Source organism: Dicentrarchus labrax, unplaced genomic scaffold (genome assembly GCF_905237075.1).
Source record: "Dicentrarchus labrax unplaced genomic scaffold, dlabrax2021, whole genome shotgun sequence".
In the NCBI taxonomy this organism is placed as follows: domain Eukaryota; kingdom Metazoa; phylum Chordata; class Actinopteri; family Moronidae; genus Dicentrarchus; species Dicentrarchus labrax.
In genome coordinates this window covers 11669186-11685165 of record NW_026136706.1, presented here as the reverse complement: position 1 = coordinate 11685165, position 15980 = coordinate 11669186, and the positions used below count along the sequence as shown (strand labels likewise).

The window sequence follows — 15980 nt, the reverse complement described above, 5'->3', positions numbered from 1 at the left end:
TGTGTGTGTGTGTGTGTGTGTGTGTGTGTGTGTGTATGTGTGTGTGTGTGTGTGTGCCTCACTGAGTGTGACATCCAAAATTGGCGCCAGCAGCAGATTTAAACAATAACACTTCTCTGTTTGACCTTACTCAAAAAACCATGTCTGTAAGATGGGAGTGCCACTGTCTGTGTATGTGTCTGCACGTGTTCATATATATAACTCCACACCTGCTTCTAAATGCTAAATCTGCCTTGTGTTTGGGGGGGGCGTGTGCTTCGTGGGAGGCAGGGGAGGTTGCGAGAGGCAATGATGATGAGCAAACACTACAGGGGAGAATAATCTCTCATTACCCAGAATTCCCTGATGTTGCACTGCGCCGGTGAGCGCGGCTAGATTCGTCCCACGGGCAGAAACGAGTGGAGTCACTCACTCGATTTATTAGACCATCCCAAACTCCCTGCCCCCTGCCTCCCCCGCTGCTATCACCGTAGCTTCCTGCTCCCTACCATCCCTCCGTCTCTTCCCGCACTCTCAGCCACCTGCTGTCTTCCATATGTCCTAAATCCTTTCCACTACTTACATACCATGTTTGGAAACTGATCAAAATGTCATGTTAGGAATAATTCCTCTCAAAACTTTTGCATAGATACAGTGTGGTACTGGTCATCTCAGCTGTACCTATTGCTATCTAACTAGATTGGAGTAGATTAGAGTTCAGTGAGAAGATCAATGCCACTCTCATGTTTGAAGCTTTGACTGAAATGGATGCTGAGTAACCATCTTTTTAGCAATGGTGTCAGACTTTGTGTATTTTTTTATTTTGTGTATTTATGTAGCATTTTGATGTTTTATTAGGTGTATTAAAATAATTTAAAAAGGATATTGGTAGCATATATGTGTCATTATGTTTTCCTGTCTGCCTCCCAGCCTAGACTTCAGGGCCACAATGGATAAAGTAATGTGACTTTATTGTGAAATCCTGATGAATTTTAGAACTGTACCCAAATCTCTGTATTGCATTTTTATTTATAGTCACTCAATCAATCAGTCGATCAGTCTACAGCCAGCAGCATGTTAGCTTAGCTCAGCATAAAGAATGGAAAAGGGGAAAAAGCTTGACTTGCTCTTAATACATACAAAAGTCAGAGAAGCTACAATTTGTGTATTATGGCGGTTATATTATGTGTATTATTTCTGTGGCAGACACAGTGACCTCCTGGAGTTTCGTCATCAATTTGAGGTTGCTAGGCAACCAGACTTACTGTCTGGCCAAGTGGCCAAGAACCCCTGAATAACAAAAACTTCATCTCTTCATTTTTACATTTTTTTTATTGTGCAGATTAGATAAACAAAATACATTATTTTAAACTAAACTAAGATAACCATCTCCTGACTGTAACTTCATAACTCAGAAAGATTTTAGAGTTGAATCAGTCTTCTCATCTAATTTAAAAGTGAATAAGCATATTTCACAAAAAGGCAAACTAGTCCTTTAATACTGGGACAATGAACAGTCTGTATAAGCATCTATATAATCTGTGTAAGCGTACTGTGGCAGAGTCCAATGTATGTGTTTAAGATCAATGCTTAGTAATTCCAGACTTTTTGACCATGTAAACTGTAACTTCTCCCCCGTCCCTGCTCTGCTCTTTGATTGCTCCATTGATTCCCTCCTCTCTTCCTCTCTCTGAATTTGCCCTCTATTCTCCTCTTCCTTTAATCCCCCTGGTGCTCCTTGTGTCCTTCCCTACCTCCTTCTATCTATCTCTGTCCATCTGGGTAGCAGTGAAGTATCCATCCATCAGAGAGAAAAAGTACTGTTGAAATCCCGTGCCTCCCATCACAGCCCCTTGTCTCTCTCTGTGTTTGCATACAAACATATTTCAGCCTACTTACATGTCAAGGGCTGAGGGAAGAATGCAGCGTACAGTCATATCTTATATGCTATTATAAATTCAGGATTCACACTTGATAAATATGGGGAATGAGATTTACATCCTGAGGAGGCCTAAGGGAGCCTTGTTGAAATTCTACTGCAAATGACAAAATATAAAAAAATAATGGAATCTGTGGTTTTGCTGATGTATGGGGCAGATATTGGTCTATAGCCATAAAAGTGAGACATCATGGACTCATGATTGTTCATCTTGTGATGGATATGAAGTTGTTGATTCTGATCCTACAATTTTTCCAGCTGAAATAAAGTAGACAACTTCTTGTGTTAATGTGTCTTAATCCATTAAAGTGACCAAATTGTTATTAGGTGTAAAATATTAGTCACTATAATTCAACCTCCCCAAACAAATAACATAAAAGGACCCCTCACTGCTAAACGCAACTCTAAGTTTCATCATTGGACGTCCATGAATGGGTTTATCTGTGAAGAGGGGAAAAAAACACAGTTGTTACAAGAATAACTCTACGGTCATCAGATGAAAGGATTTGTGCGATTTGTTCGATGATACCTTAAAGCTGAAAAGCTCGATGTGCTTTATGGCTGCGACTCCCACTGATTGTGCAGAGATCTCATTTCACACATGAACGTCTCTGTGTGTATATGTGTGTGTGTGTGTGTGTGTGTGTGTGTGTGTGTGTGTGTGTGTGTGTGTGTGTGTGTGTCCATGCACTCTGTATTTAGTGCCTTAACATTACATGTCTGTTTGCCCCGGGCTAGATCACAGAGAGGAGGAGGAGGAGGAGGAGGAGGAGGAGAGCAGGAGAGATAGATAGTTTAAGAAAGTGGAGAAAAAAGGGGAGAAAGTGATGCCAAAAGACAACAAAAAAGAAACAGAGAAGAGAAGAATTTCTTCACGTTTTATATTTTTGTTGTTTAGTTTTATTTTAATCTGTTTGCTTGGTTGCACTTGCAAACACACTTCCATTTTTCCCCTTTGTATTCAGTTTGGAGAAGCCTTTGTTACATTAATACTGAAAGATCTAACCTAAAAAAATAGGTATATCTATGAAAGTATCTAATTAGAATAAACTCAGGTTAAAGCCATCACATTGTGTAATATTGATCAGTTCTACTATGCATATGTAATCATGATCCAATTTATCCATCACAGGCAAAAAAAAGGGCAAGAAATGTGATCATCAAGTATTGATTTACATGCTCCTATAGCAAAGTCAGATACAGGCACAGTACCTGCAGGCCCTTTGGGTGCTTGGGGCTGGATTTATCACCACTGGGGCCCTCTGATGATGAGGCCGTTTAGTGGGGGTCCCTATAGTCCTCCACTGATTAGCGGCAAACATCTTCCCTAATAACCTTAACAAGAACAACGCCTCAGGACGACATGCTCATGCACACAGGCAAGTGAGTGCACGCACATGCACATCCTTGGAGATAGAGAAAAGAGCTGAGGGCTACCCATCCTCCTTTCCTTCTCCTCAATGTCACCCCTCTCTCCTCTGCTGCAGCCATAACTTGGCATCTCTCACAATTTGGGGGCTAAGAGCCCCCCCAGCCTTGCTTCTTATGTGCTACCTCCCACTGCCAGATCGAGCGCACACACACATATGCACCAAAATGAGTTGGTTATGGTTCAAGAGTTCCACCACCTCACATAAAGTTGCTCTCAGCATCAATATGAAATAAGACAATATATGAATACACACTGGCGTGCATAAAAACCCTTGCCTCTTGGGATAAAGAGAGGAGGGAGGAAATTGAGAATAACAGAATTTATGATGCTGCGAGAAGCCATGGGGGACAGTAACGTCGTCTGTGGATTGTTTCCTTACAATATTTTACATGTTTGTGTGCTATGACCAGTGTATATACTGATAACAGGCACCAGATACATAGACTGCTCACATACACTTTATGCAAAACCTCACTTGAAAGACTGAGAGGAGGAGAGGGAGACCCAATTAAGACATCAGTTGGATTAAATATGCACTTAAAGTAAAATCTGTAAGGAAAAAAAAGTGGAATGAAATGATAGACAGCCCACACATTACTTAATTTGCCTGCTTAGCCTTATCATTTAGCTAAGAGATGTCTTTGTTGCCACTGAACATTTTGTCAGTTCCTCTGCATTTATGCTGCATTCACTTACCGCACGGAATATGGCAAATCCATGTTCAGTAGACATAAATAAACCAAAAGAGTTGTAAACAGGACTGATATTTAAGTGTCTCAATATTTGTCTCAATGGAATAATATTTTTTTTTCCCAATGCAGTGGCCACTTTTCAAGGTGCTACTACAATGTTAATTATGTTAATACTGTTAAACAGGGCTACCACTGTCTGGTTTTTCTTGTTCCACCACTATGCATAGATTTTTGGACCCAAACACACACACACACGTTGGCATCCACTTCATCTGTGGTCCAGACATCCAGCGGGAACAGACGCGTGGGTCCACCGTATTGCCCTTTTCTCGACGGGCGAACCGCATTTTACGAGGCGCGGTGAAGGCGGCGTGAGAGTCCCGCCGTGACGTCACGCGGAGCCGTTGAGTCAAGTCAGCTGAGGGAGGAACTCCGGCAACAGAAAGTCAACCAGGAAACCGACCCACCGCCCCGGTGAGACGGCCCAACGGCGGTAGTAACAATAGCAATCACACATTAATCAGTACGGGATTTTATAGTTGGTGTTCAGGTTGATACAAAGCAGCGACATGGCTTCCCTTTTCAAGAAGAAGACTGTCGATGGTAAGTTTTGCTCTGTGCGTAAAAGCTAGCTAACTTGTTTTTAGCCTGGGTGTACTGACTGCTGTGTTGTTTCCCAGCTTAATAAAATCGACTCTCCCCAACTTGTTTAACCTGTTCTGGGTCGAGATGAGTCACCAGTCACACTGCCGACTGAAGTCTAAAAGCTGCGTTGAAGCGCTGCCAAAAAAACTTAACATATTATCGTATTAGCGTTAGGGGAACGAGCTATTTCTATATAAACATATAATGCTAATGCTGGCTCACTCTGTACGACGATAATGTGGTTACTGCTTACTTTGGGTCCATGTAGGAAGATTAGTGTCTGTACTGCTACACTACAGCTAAGGTTAAGTAATTGCTTTACAATGACTGAACAGAAATCGGAAACATAAACCCGTATTGTCCTAAAATGTATGTAAACGTCGAATATGTTAAATAGATAATATCAGATATGTGTTTCAACTTTTTGTTATTGTTTTTATTTAACTTAATCGGATTATTCCAAACGCTACCTCCTTCCTACTCTCTCATTTTCCTTCTCAAGAAGACATTAAGTTCATTAAAAGCTACATTACTGTACATTTACATGTTTAATGGGCCTAAATAGATTTAAAAATAACTGTTTTCTTTATAGTAGAATAGCTGAAATTTGATCATATTCTGTAATGTAAAGGAAAGGCTGTTGAAATACAACATTATGTCAAGCTGTCTTTAGAGTTGGATATGGTAATTTTGGTCAGTAATATACAGTGATGTCAAAAAAATCTGAAAAGCCCTTCAATCTAAATATTTCACTATTTCTCTCCAGGCTAGGTAATCAGCCTCACAAGGTCAAAATGGAAAAACCAGCCTCTCTTTCATCAAATTAATGGATCAATTATTCTATTTCAAATACTGATTATATCGACTCCAAGGGCTGGATTTCCAAAGTGAGGGATTAAACTTCACCTCTTCTGGACACAAAACTTATGTGTGTGGAGAATATCTTAAAAAATATCAAAGTGTATTATCTGCAGATTTAAAAATAGGCTCTGCTGGTAAAGGAAAATCTTTTCACAGCACCGCCTACCCACTCCTCCCAACATTGTCATTCCGGTTTCAGCCATACAGATAATCTGCATACTGTACTTACTGTGCTGTGTTACCTCCACTCCATGCTCAGCCATTGTCAGGTCCTCTCAGCTTTCACATCACGCAGTTTCCATCACATGTTCTTAATTTCTCTCACCTCTTGCTCTCTGGATGCATTTTTTATTTCGGATGTTGCCCTTGGTAGGGTGGTTGAAGTAGTTTCTGGTTATTTGGCGAATGGAAGGAGGGGGGGGTTAGTTCACACTTATTTGTAGGACGATATCCCTCCCACTTTGAGACGTTGGCGTCACGTCACCTTCTACGTATACATGCGTCGTACCTACAAGTGGTCCAACGCAATGACGTGTCTCGACCAACTTCATGATGGCTGAACTTTTCATTATAATGAGCACATTTCTGGCAAAAAAAGTGATATGTCCTATTATATCTTATAGCAACTTATGAATATAGAGCTGAATCAGTTGTTTAGAAATGTATTGTTATGGTCTTCATTATCTTTTTTTTTTTACCAATATAATGTCTACATGTCTTCCCAGAGAACCTATTAGGTGTTATGTTTCCATACTCATCTATTGCCATCTGTCTCTCCTTAAAGAGGGATCTCTTTTATCCCTTTATTACCCCTGTTAAAGGTTTTTTTTGGGGACTTTATCCGCAAATGTGTAATTATTGATTTTAGACTATATGGATAAAATTGACTTGATTATTCTATTTATCCTGAATCTAATTTTATTGAACACTTAAATATTAATTTTAAATTGTCTTATATAATATATAATATGTTGTGTGTGTTGTGCTGTATATTGCAACCTCCAAAATCACCTATTTTCTACTTAATCTGATTTAAGTAATCAAGCGGCTGATATCAGATAGTATATTCTGTATAATCTGAGGTCCTGAAAGTGCCTGTGTGTGTGATACTGATTGCTTTAGCTGTCCCTCACTCAGAAGTCATGGATGAATGTGTGACTTCAGGGTCATACATTATCTCACATGATACCACTTTGTGTTTGTGTGTGGGCGGTTTAGGGCTGACTCAATATTGGTGTGAGCTGTCCAAGCACTTCCACAGTTGGCATTGTCAGTATGCGAGCGCTGCTTGTTGCTCTGTGGTATTTCTCGTGCATGTGGGCTCACACTCACACATGCTCACCATTAAGCCACTGAAAATGTTTTAGATTTTTTTCCAAGGCCAGCTGACCTCGGCCCTACCCTTTTCTAACTGCACTGCACAAGAGACTCAGTGATGTCCAAATCAAAACATAATCAACTTTACAGATTTTTTTTTTGTCTGTTTTTTACCACTTCACCTGTACTGCACTGAGAAAAAAAAAAGAAAGAAAGGGCAGAGGGCGGTCCATACTTAAAAAACTACACAGCAGATAAAAGATTGTACTCCACATTCTTGCTGCTGGCCTTTATAGCTATGAGCTTTCTGTTCAGCTGTCAACTTCTGATTATGTTGGCGATGCAAGTCATGCCAGATTTTGAGACTGGAGTTATCTTACCATCACTACACTTGGCTTTTTTTTTTTCATCACACGGGAGAATCTTGTCCAAGCCAAAATGTTTTTGTTTGACGTTCCTCTCGAAAAACAATTGAAATATTTGAGAATTTGTTTAAAACCGCTAAAGTAAAATTTCATACATGTAATCGCATAAACTCAGAGATCTTTCGTCCTTTCTGTCTCTCTCAAAAGACATAATCAAGGAACAGTCAAAGGAGCTGCGTGGCACCCAGAGACAGATCACCAGAGACAGAGCAGCGCTGGAGAAACAAGAGAAACAAATGGTAGGACCACACACACACACACACACACACACTAAAAGTCTGCAGAACAAAAGTATCTCTACACAAAGCATTTCACATATAGATTTCCACATATTGCATCAATGCTATATTAAGACCCCCCCCACTCTCCCACCACACACACAGAGCTAGAGTTGCACATTATATCCACTTCCTACTATCTGGGATTGACCCTGATTGGCTAATGGGTGTAAATTAATAGACAAGAACAATTTGGTGGGGTGGCTTTGCTTCAGGCAAGTGAGACTACTCTCTTCCTCACACACACACACTCGCACAGAGTTACACGATAAGGCAATATTCACAGACACACATAACAGCTCCCCTCTCTGAAAGATGAAAGAAGACGGCTGTGTCCTCTCCCCTCTGTTGTATTAAGTAAATATCATACAGGACATAATTACCTCCCCGGGGAACCAGATTTTTATTCCTCATTACAGCTTTCCGCTAATTAGTCTAGGTTTTTTAAAAGCTTTGTTTCATGTTCTGAATAAAAGATACTTTCGCTAAGAAATGGAAATGACCTATATTTACAGTTTAGTACAATCATGACTGTTGCCCCCCCACCGTGCACCCTAGTCCATAAGTCCTTGACAAGTTTAAAGAATGAGTACTATATTAAAACCTAAGTCAGTTAAACCATGCCTTTCCACAATTATGTTAAATCCCAGTTGAACTTGAACTTGTGTAATAAAAGTATCCTCTTTGTTTTTGTTTACCTTTGTTGTTAAACTAATTTTAACAAATTGTTTTAGGTCAATTTGTGACCAAGCATAAAACATATTAAATTGTATTAAATTTGGCTCCCTGAAACAAAAATACATTGAAAAACCCACAAATGTTTGTAGCAACATCTGTGGATTGAAGCTACTGTTGCAACACGTTGTCCATCTGTTGTTCAGAAAAACTTTGGCTTTTGTTTATACATAAATATTCCCACTTCCTACCAGGCGAAGTCAAGCAGCCTCACATTCTTTCATGTTTAGGAGAGCACTCTCTATCCATCACATCCCCTTCACCCCCTTCCTCCCTGTCTGACAGGCAGTAAATAAGATATTATAAGCTTCATATCAGCAGCAGTCCCACTGCTCTCATATTTGTCTTTCCCCTGTTAAAGCATTCCTAGTTTTTCAGATGACAGTGCAGTAAACGTTATTATTGTCAATGTGTTCCTTTTTTTCCTCACAGAGCTCTACAGCTTTTTTTACCACAATGGTATTAATTAGATTTTTTTTCTGCTCGCAAGCAAATGCAGACTGAACCTAATGCACCTGTTCTGTGTGTGCTTGAGTGTGTGTGTATGTGAGACAGAGAGAGAGAGAGGGAAACAGACACTGAGCTGAGTGGAGACTGTCTATTGCTTCATCAAACATTAATAATAGATTGTTGTTTCCTGAAAGGGCTTTTTAGCTCGCACACAAGAAATAAACAACACATGCTGGGGCTGTTGTACGGAGCAGCGCTGAGAGGCCTGGCTAGCTCACTGTAACCTGCAGCTTCCACTCTCGTCTCTTGGGATGCTCACACACACTCATGCCCACACACAGGATCCCTGTGGGCATCCGTGTATTTTCTGATGTTTACTAAAGCTAAAAGCACCTATTTGCTTGCCAGTATGTGAGACCTGACCCAGATGACTTTTATTTACTATGTCTATATTTGCAAACACATTGGTCTCTGGGGAGCTTTGTGGATATGTTTCTGTTTGTTTATCAATATATATAGGATATGCATACACAAGTACTTAGGTGTTTGTATTTATGTATAATGTGTTTATATGGTACAATAAGGAGATTGGGACTGCACTTTACAGGTCAAAAGATCACAGATAAGCAATTTACAAAAGCCCTCTGGATTTATAGGAGTCATGGGATGTCACTTAAGATGAGGAAAATGTCATGAAAACGAGTGATTGACATCTAAAACGTTTCTTCAAAAATGGCGTCCGTGTGGATTGCACATCCAGAACGCCTCATGGCATCAACTCTGGCCTTTGGTGGGATTTCCTTGCAGTTGACAAAGCTGTTGGTTATTCCCTCTGGATTTTCCAAGACATTAATGTGGCTTTTGACATGATTAAGCATCTCATATTGCTGCTTACTGACACTATTAAGTTCACAAGACGTTACTTTGAGTAAGGTAGCTGTTCCTTATCCTGATCTTTAATATGGACCCTAAACCTTTTGTTTTTCTTCATTCATATGGAACATTATCTCTAAGAATAATGCTTATTTTCCCTGTTAGGCAGGTGACTTACATACCCGTATAAACCAGGAGACTCTCAGTAGCGTCAATGGGTTGGTTCCAGAGAACCCTGAATTCATAACACTATGAATTTGAATTTGAAGCTATTAATGGCTACTTCATTTGCTTACTTTTCTGTTGTACCATTCTGTAATATGGAACCTGCATATCGACATTGCACATACTGAAATATACACACTATTAGTATGCTAAAAGTTTGCCTTGTTAGTGTCAAGTGCTTATATCCCAAATTCCCCTCTTCACTCTCCAGGAGGCAGAAATCAAGAAAATGGCCAAGAGTGGTAACAAGGAGGCGTGCAAGATCCTCGCCAAGCAGTTAGTCCAGCTGAGGAAGCAGAAGAACCGCACATACGCTGTCAGCTCCAAAGTCACCTCCATGTCTACACAGACAAAGATGATGAACTCCCAAATGAAGATGGCTGGTGCCATGTCCACCACAGCCAAGGTGAGATCCTGGATCCTGTTCATCAGTTAAAATATACAATTCATGTTCAGTTGGGAAGTTTACTCTGGTTTGAAGGCACTAAGGGCTGTGTTGTTACAACAGGAGAACAATCAACCGATTATTAACATATATAATGTGTTAACCCAAGCTACACTTGCACTCTTGTTTCTTGGGTTTTATTTATACCACTTTATATTCATATTTTTTTGTTGAAGGATATGCTGAATGTGGACAGCTAGAACTCCTTTGTTGCATAAGGCCACACCTCGATTAATACTTAAAAGGCCTTTTATACATCTACTTTACTTTTATCCACTGTATTCAACTCACCGTGAAAAGTTGGGTGCGTTTCTATTTTGCATATGAACCAGTTTCAGTGTTTGCTCGTATCAATATTTTAGTGTTGTAATTAAAGTATTAATGTGGGATCTGTTCATGTTTAAAGCCAAGTCTCGTGGCGGCGGTGGTGGTAATGAAGTGTGAGAGGTAGTAATTGGCCAGGAGCGATGTACTGTACAGAGTCAGACTTAGCAAACACAGACAGGTCAAATATAATTAGGCTTCAGATTAATGGAGTGTGATGAGGTGGGTGTGTGGCTGTTTCAGAGAGAATGTGTTAATTGTTTTATGTCAGACGTACACAAAGTTTGTTTACGCACATATGCGCACACACTCACAGATTTTCCTAGAAAAAAGTTTCAGCTTCTGTTCAGTTTATTCAATGAATAGTGCAGCACTTTCCTCCCATGATATTGGGAGCTATGGGTTAGCATGGGTTGGAGCGGTATGTCAACGACAGTGAAGTGGAGACAAGGATATATCCTATCTGTTGTGTCAGGCTCAGCTGTTGAAGTAAGCCCAGTTGTGCTGATCTTTCACAGGAAGGAAGGAGATGCATAATTTAGTTACTGTCTGTTTTTTCCCTCTTATTTCTATCATCCTATGTGTTAATGAATGCAAGTTCTCTAAACCTATTTCAACCAAACCAATATTTCTTTGGGACACACTCTGATTTGTAATAAGTGTAGGAATCATCTGGAATTTGCTCCTTGGGCAAGTGTCTCGTCTGTAATATGAAAGGTAATTTACCTAGAGTATTTTTTATGGGAATATTATGATGACAGTGCCAATCAGACTTTATTTGCACAGATTTTACCAACCTCTTATGATGAAAAAGAAGGCCATGTAAGAAATTACATAGAAAATTCCAGCAATTAAGCGTGCCATTTTGTTTCTTTCCTCAAGAACAGCTCTTAAAGTATGTTGCTTCTCCTCTGTACCAAGCTTAAAACATCCCAATTGAATTATCTAACCTTCTCTCAATAATGTTCACAGACAATGCAAGCAGTGAATAAAAAGATGGACCCACAGAAGACCCTGAAGACAATGCAGGACTTCCAGAAAGAGAACATGAAGATGGGCATGACTGAGGACATGAGTAAGGACACATAGTACACACATGCGCACACACAAAAAGCTCTGGTATTTACAGACTTGCCTAAACCAGATTGTCAGGATATATATGTGAATGGTGTAAGGAGTGACGTGCGTTGCAATCTCTGTTTTGATGCGATAATATGAAAGTATAATAGTGACATGTACTGTATATAGGGAGACCTTTTGAATTTTTTTTATTACATTTTTTTATAAAAGTGCAAGTGCCAACACACAAGCATCCACACATACAAACATTAATTTACAAGTTTGGATGCAAAATGTTTAGCTATCTCATTCTAAAGTCCAGACTGTCAGTGAAAAGCAATACATTTGACTTGTACTTAATTGATCTGTCTGTCCTTATCTCCTCCCTGTCTGATTTTCTGTTTAGTCAATGACACTTTGGATGACATCTTCGATGAGTCTGGGGATGAAGAGGAATCTCAGGACATTGTCAACCAGGTTCTGGATGAGATCGGCATCGAGATCTCAGGAAAGGTAAGACATTAAGAGATAAACTACCACTGACCTTGTATCCTATATACCTTAATTTTACCAGCTGTTGGAAAGCACTTCTAGCCCATGGGTGATGCCTATTTCTTGTTTTTTTATTTAAGTGTTTTAAACTATTCGGGTAAACATAAAAACATTAAGAAACAAGCAGCATTTTTTTTTGTTAAAACCTAACATTTTACTGCACTTTTTACACATGTAACTAGTCTTAATGGTGTGCACATCCCCTAGCAACATGAACTGAACAATAAGTGTTCCACAAGGCTTTTACTTGACTGTTAAAATGTATTCCAGCTGCCACATGGTGGGGCTAGCCCTCAGCTCTTCTATCTGTACTATAGTCTGTGTAACTGCCAGGCTGACCATCTGCTGTGTGTCTGGCTCCCCCTGGGGGGCTTCATGAGTTATTACTCCTCATAACACAATGTACAAACCCACAAATTGTCCAATAAACAAGCCCACAGCTGGAGAGAACAAACAGGCAAGTTTAATAAAAACCTGCAAAAATGAATTTGGAGGATGGGGGTAATTATTTCCTGCTTAATCACAATAAAAGACAATTATCTGAATGCTCTCGTATAATGCACTTTCTGAGAAAAGCAAAACAATAAAAGCTTTCTCTATCAACCCTTAAGCTGGAAGGAAGTTAGACGACTCAAACTGTGTTAGTTTGGGAGAAACTAAAGTTAAATAAGCAGTCATATGTGTTATTATTGACCTATTCAGAGGAATTATTATTCCGTGTATAATGGAAAAATAACAAATGCAGGAAAAGAGTTTCTGTTTTTCAGCAAATTCAAAGGTCATTTAAAAATAGTTTGAACTAACATGCACATAATTTAATTATGCCTTTCGGTAGTGAGTGCCAGATTGTTGTATAATACCAGTTAAACAGCCGTAAGAATGTTTATGGAACAAACCTGGAAAGCCATACTAAAGGAGAAATTAAAGAAAGTTTAAAAGTGATTTCTTACAGCTTTACTGTGTTTTTTTTTTTCCGTACAAATGAAGAACGATTAATGCTGTGTAAAATAATAATTCTTGTGATACTGATGGCCACTTTCATTAAAGCTTTAATTTAAAGAGAGTTCAAGTTCCAATACAATAAATAACAATTCATTGTGATTGAATTTGAACTGGAACATTTCAACATTTGGCTTTGGAATGGCAGTAGGCAGCTGTACATGGCAGCCAATCTTACAACAAGTACCAAGCTTTGTTAGTGTGTGTGTGTGTGTGTGTGTGTGTGTGTGTGTGTGCGTGTGTGTGTGCGTGCATGCACATGTTAAGTTTGAATTGAGTGTACTTGCTAATGGGATTTTTCTTCCCATGTGTGTTTCCAGATGGTGAGAGCTCCAGCTGCAGGAAAGAGTCTCCCTACCGCATCCACCTCCAAACAAGCGACCATCTCTGACGACGAGATCGAGAGACAGCTCCGAGCTCTGGGAGTGGACTAAATGTCTTCTTTGTATTAATGTTCGCATTATAAACCTGTGCGACATTAATACTGATTGATACAGACTCTTTTAGACACATTGTTCAAATGCTACAGGTGTAACAAAGGGTGCACACAAACACAACACACACACATACATTAAGACATTTGAAGGCACACAGGCAGTCAAATCATATTAACATACATATTCACATGTTCAGCAGGTCATTAGGGCAGAACATCTGATCTATTTATGCGAAAATAATATTTATTATGACACTGAAGTGGCCGCAGCCTGAAGGTGGACCAGTAATAGATTCTTGACCTAAAGAGCTCTGAACCACCTACACTGTTGTTTACCACCCATCTCTGTCTTAATAAGGGCTACAGTAAATGTGACCTTGGAACTGTCTTTTTCCCATCTGATGTTCTGGCAAAACTTGAGCTAGTCATATAATCTGTCAGCTTTTATGTGACTGAAGATGGATGTTTTTTTTTTTTTCTCCAACAAGTTTTTAATGAGTAAAACATGGTAATTAAAAAGTGCTTAGGGGTTGTCAGTAACCAGATGGAACTTCTATTTTTCTTGCTCTCACTACCTGCTGTCATTGTTGCCACTGGTTCATTTAACACCCATCTGATTCAGTTCCTCTGAGGCAAACTGTTTGTCTACTACTAAGTAAATGTTTTCCATTGTCATGTGGGTAAAATATCCCAGGGGTTACTGTACCATACGAGTGAAAGAGAAACAAATTTCACTGTCAAAACACAAATGAAGCAAGTGGTCAACTAGCTAATTATCATGTTATTTTTTTTATAATCCTTAGGTACGCTACAATAGATACTGGAGATGATATAACTCAGACAAACATATGCATGTGAAATATGTAACTTGACATTGATGCCTTCGGGCTAGGGTAAGGCCTTCACTTTTCTTCAGAATAATGCATGAAATGGCGAGATGGCATTTAATTAGCGCCATTAAAGCTAAAAAGATTAGGTGAGAAAACTCAATCAAACACAAATTAGGACTAATGAAAAGACGGGCATATCAAAGAGTTTTGAATCAATTGGTTGATGCTACTAAGTAATCAAATGAGTTGTTTTTTTTCTTTGGATTCTTGGTTGGTGTTTGCTATCTGATTGTGTATCGTATATTGGACATGGGATTTCCAGTGATTGTTGGACTACACTGGTCCTGCAGTCCCTCTTCTCTTTCAGCTGCTGTGCAGTTACTGTAATTAGTTTTTTTTAAGCTGCCTCACTCACAGACATATACACACACACACACACACACACACACACACACACACACACACACACACACACACACACACACACACACACACACACTACAGCAACAAAGTGATGGAAGTGATGTTTGCTAAAAAAAAAAAACCACTGTGATCCAAGAGACGTTTTCTCTTATTCAGAGCTCTCAAGCTGATTCTTCTACACAGTGATTTATTCATGTCAGCCAGCTTCATGAGAGTGACAGAGACATAATACTGAGTCTTTGTTTTTCTCTCTCTCTCTGGCCTTTTGTTCCCATATTGATTCCCATTGCCAAAACAAATTGAAAATGTTTTCATTCTTGCATGTATCTGACATGTTCAATACTTACTTCATGGGATTTTTGTAAATCATTCTTTCCTCTTTTAACAGTCTATTGTGATTGTTAGCGGAAACAATGTTTTAACAGATTTTGACATTGTTTGAGTGCAGTTCCATTGTTAGGATTTCCACACTTTATACAAAGGTGTATGTGTACTCCTCTTCTTTTCTTTAGTCATTACAGTGACTCTGTAAAGGGTTAGTGGCTTTTATAAGGAATAAAGTTTCTTCAGGTATAGTTTGGTGAGCTTCTATTATGTTTTTCCTGTTAATGAACCATACCAGCGTTTATAACACAAATTATATATACTTAACATTTCTAGAGACCATTTTTAAATTCATGCTGCTTTTAGATATTCTCATGTAGCCAATGTTCATTTCCATATGAATGGCAGATGTTTGACACTCAAGATCCATCACAACGAGCATCAGATCAACTGAGGCAGTACGGACTTTTAACCTGGATTTGCAGTGACTGCTCCCTCTACTACTCCAGCTTGGTCACCGCAAAAGCATTCGCTGTGATATAAAGTGTATGTGATTTGTAATAAATAGGAGAAAACACAAAGTATCTCAGATAAGCATTCTGCATTTACTTATTCTAGTAATATTAAATCATGAACCATCTACCATGCATTATGCATTTAGATGTCATTGGCATTTTAGGTACTTTTACTTTACCTGAGTATTTCACTTTTATGTCATACAGGGGAATATTGTACTT

The 15980-nt window shown here is 39.2% G+C and overlaps 1 protein-coding gene across 1 annotated transcript; it reads left to right on the top strand.

Annotated features, from left to right (window-relative positions):
* Nucleotides 1–4448: 4448 nt before the first annotated feature.
* On the top strand, nucleotides 4449–15494 carry chmp2ba (charged multivesicular body protein 2Ba). The gene is made up of 6 exons (XM_051403969.1): nucleotides 4449–4645; nucleotides 7438–7529; nucleotides 10063–10257; nucleotides 11593–11695; nucleotides 12086–12192; nucleotides 13551–15494. The coding sequence occupies exons 1-6, from the start codon at nucleotides 4612–4614 to the stop codon at nucleotides 13662–13664; spliced, it is 645 nt and encodes a 214-aa protein (XP_051259929.1). The 5' UTR covers nucleotides 4449–4611; the 3' UTR covers nucleotides 13665–15494.
* Nucleotides 15495–15980: the final 486 nt, after the last annotated feature.

Coding starts and splice junctions, on each gene's coding strand:
- chmp2ba (XM_051403969.1), top strand. CDS start 4,612: ATGGCTTCCCTTTTCAAGAAGAAGACTGTCGATG. Junction 7,530..10,062: donor AGAAACAAGAGAAACAAATG/GTAGGACCACAC, acceptor TTCACTCTCCAG/GAGGCAGAAATCAAGAAAAT. Junction 12,193..13,550: donor GCATCGAGATCTCAGGAAAG/GTAAGACATTAA, acceptor GTGTGTTTCCAG/ATGGTGAGAGCTCCAGCTGC.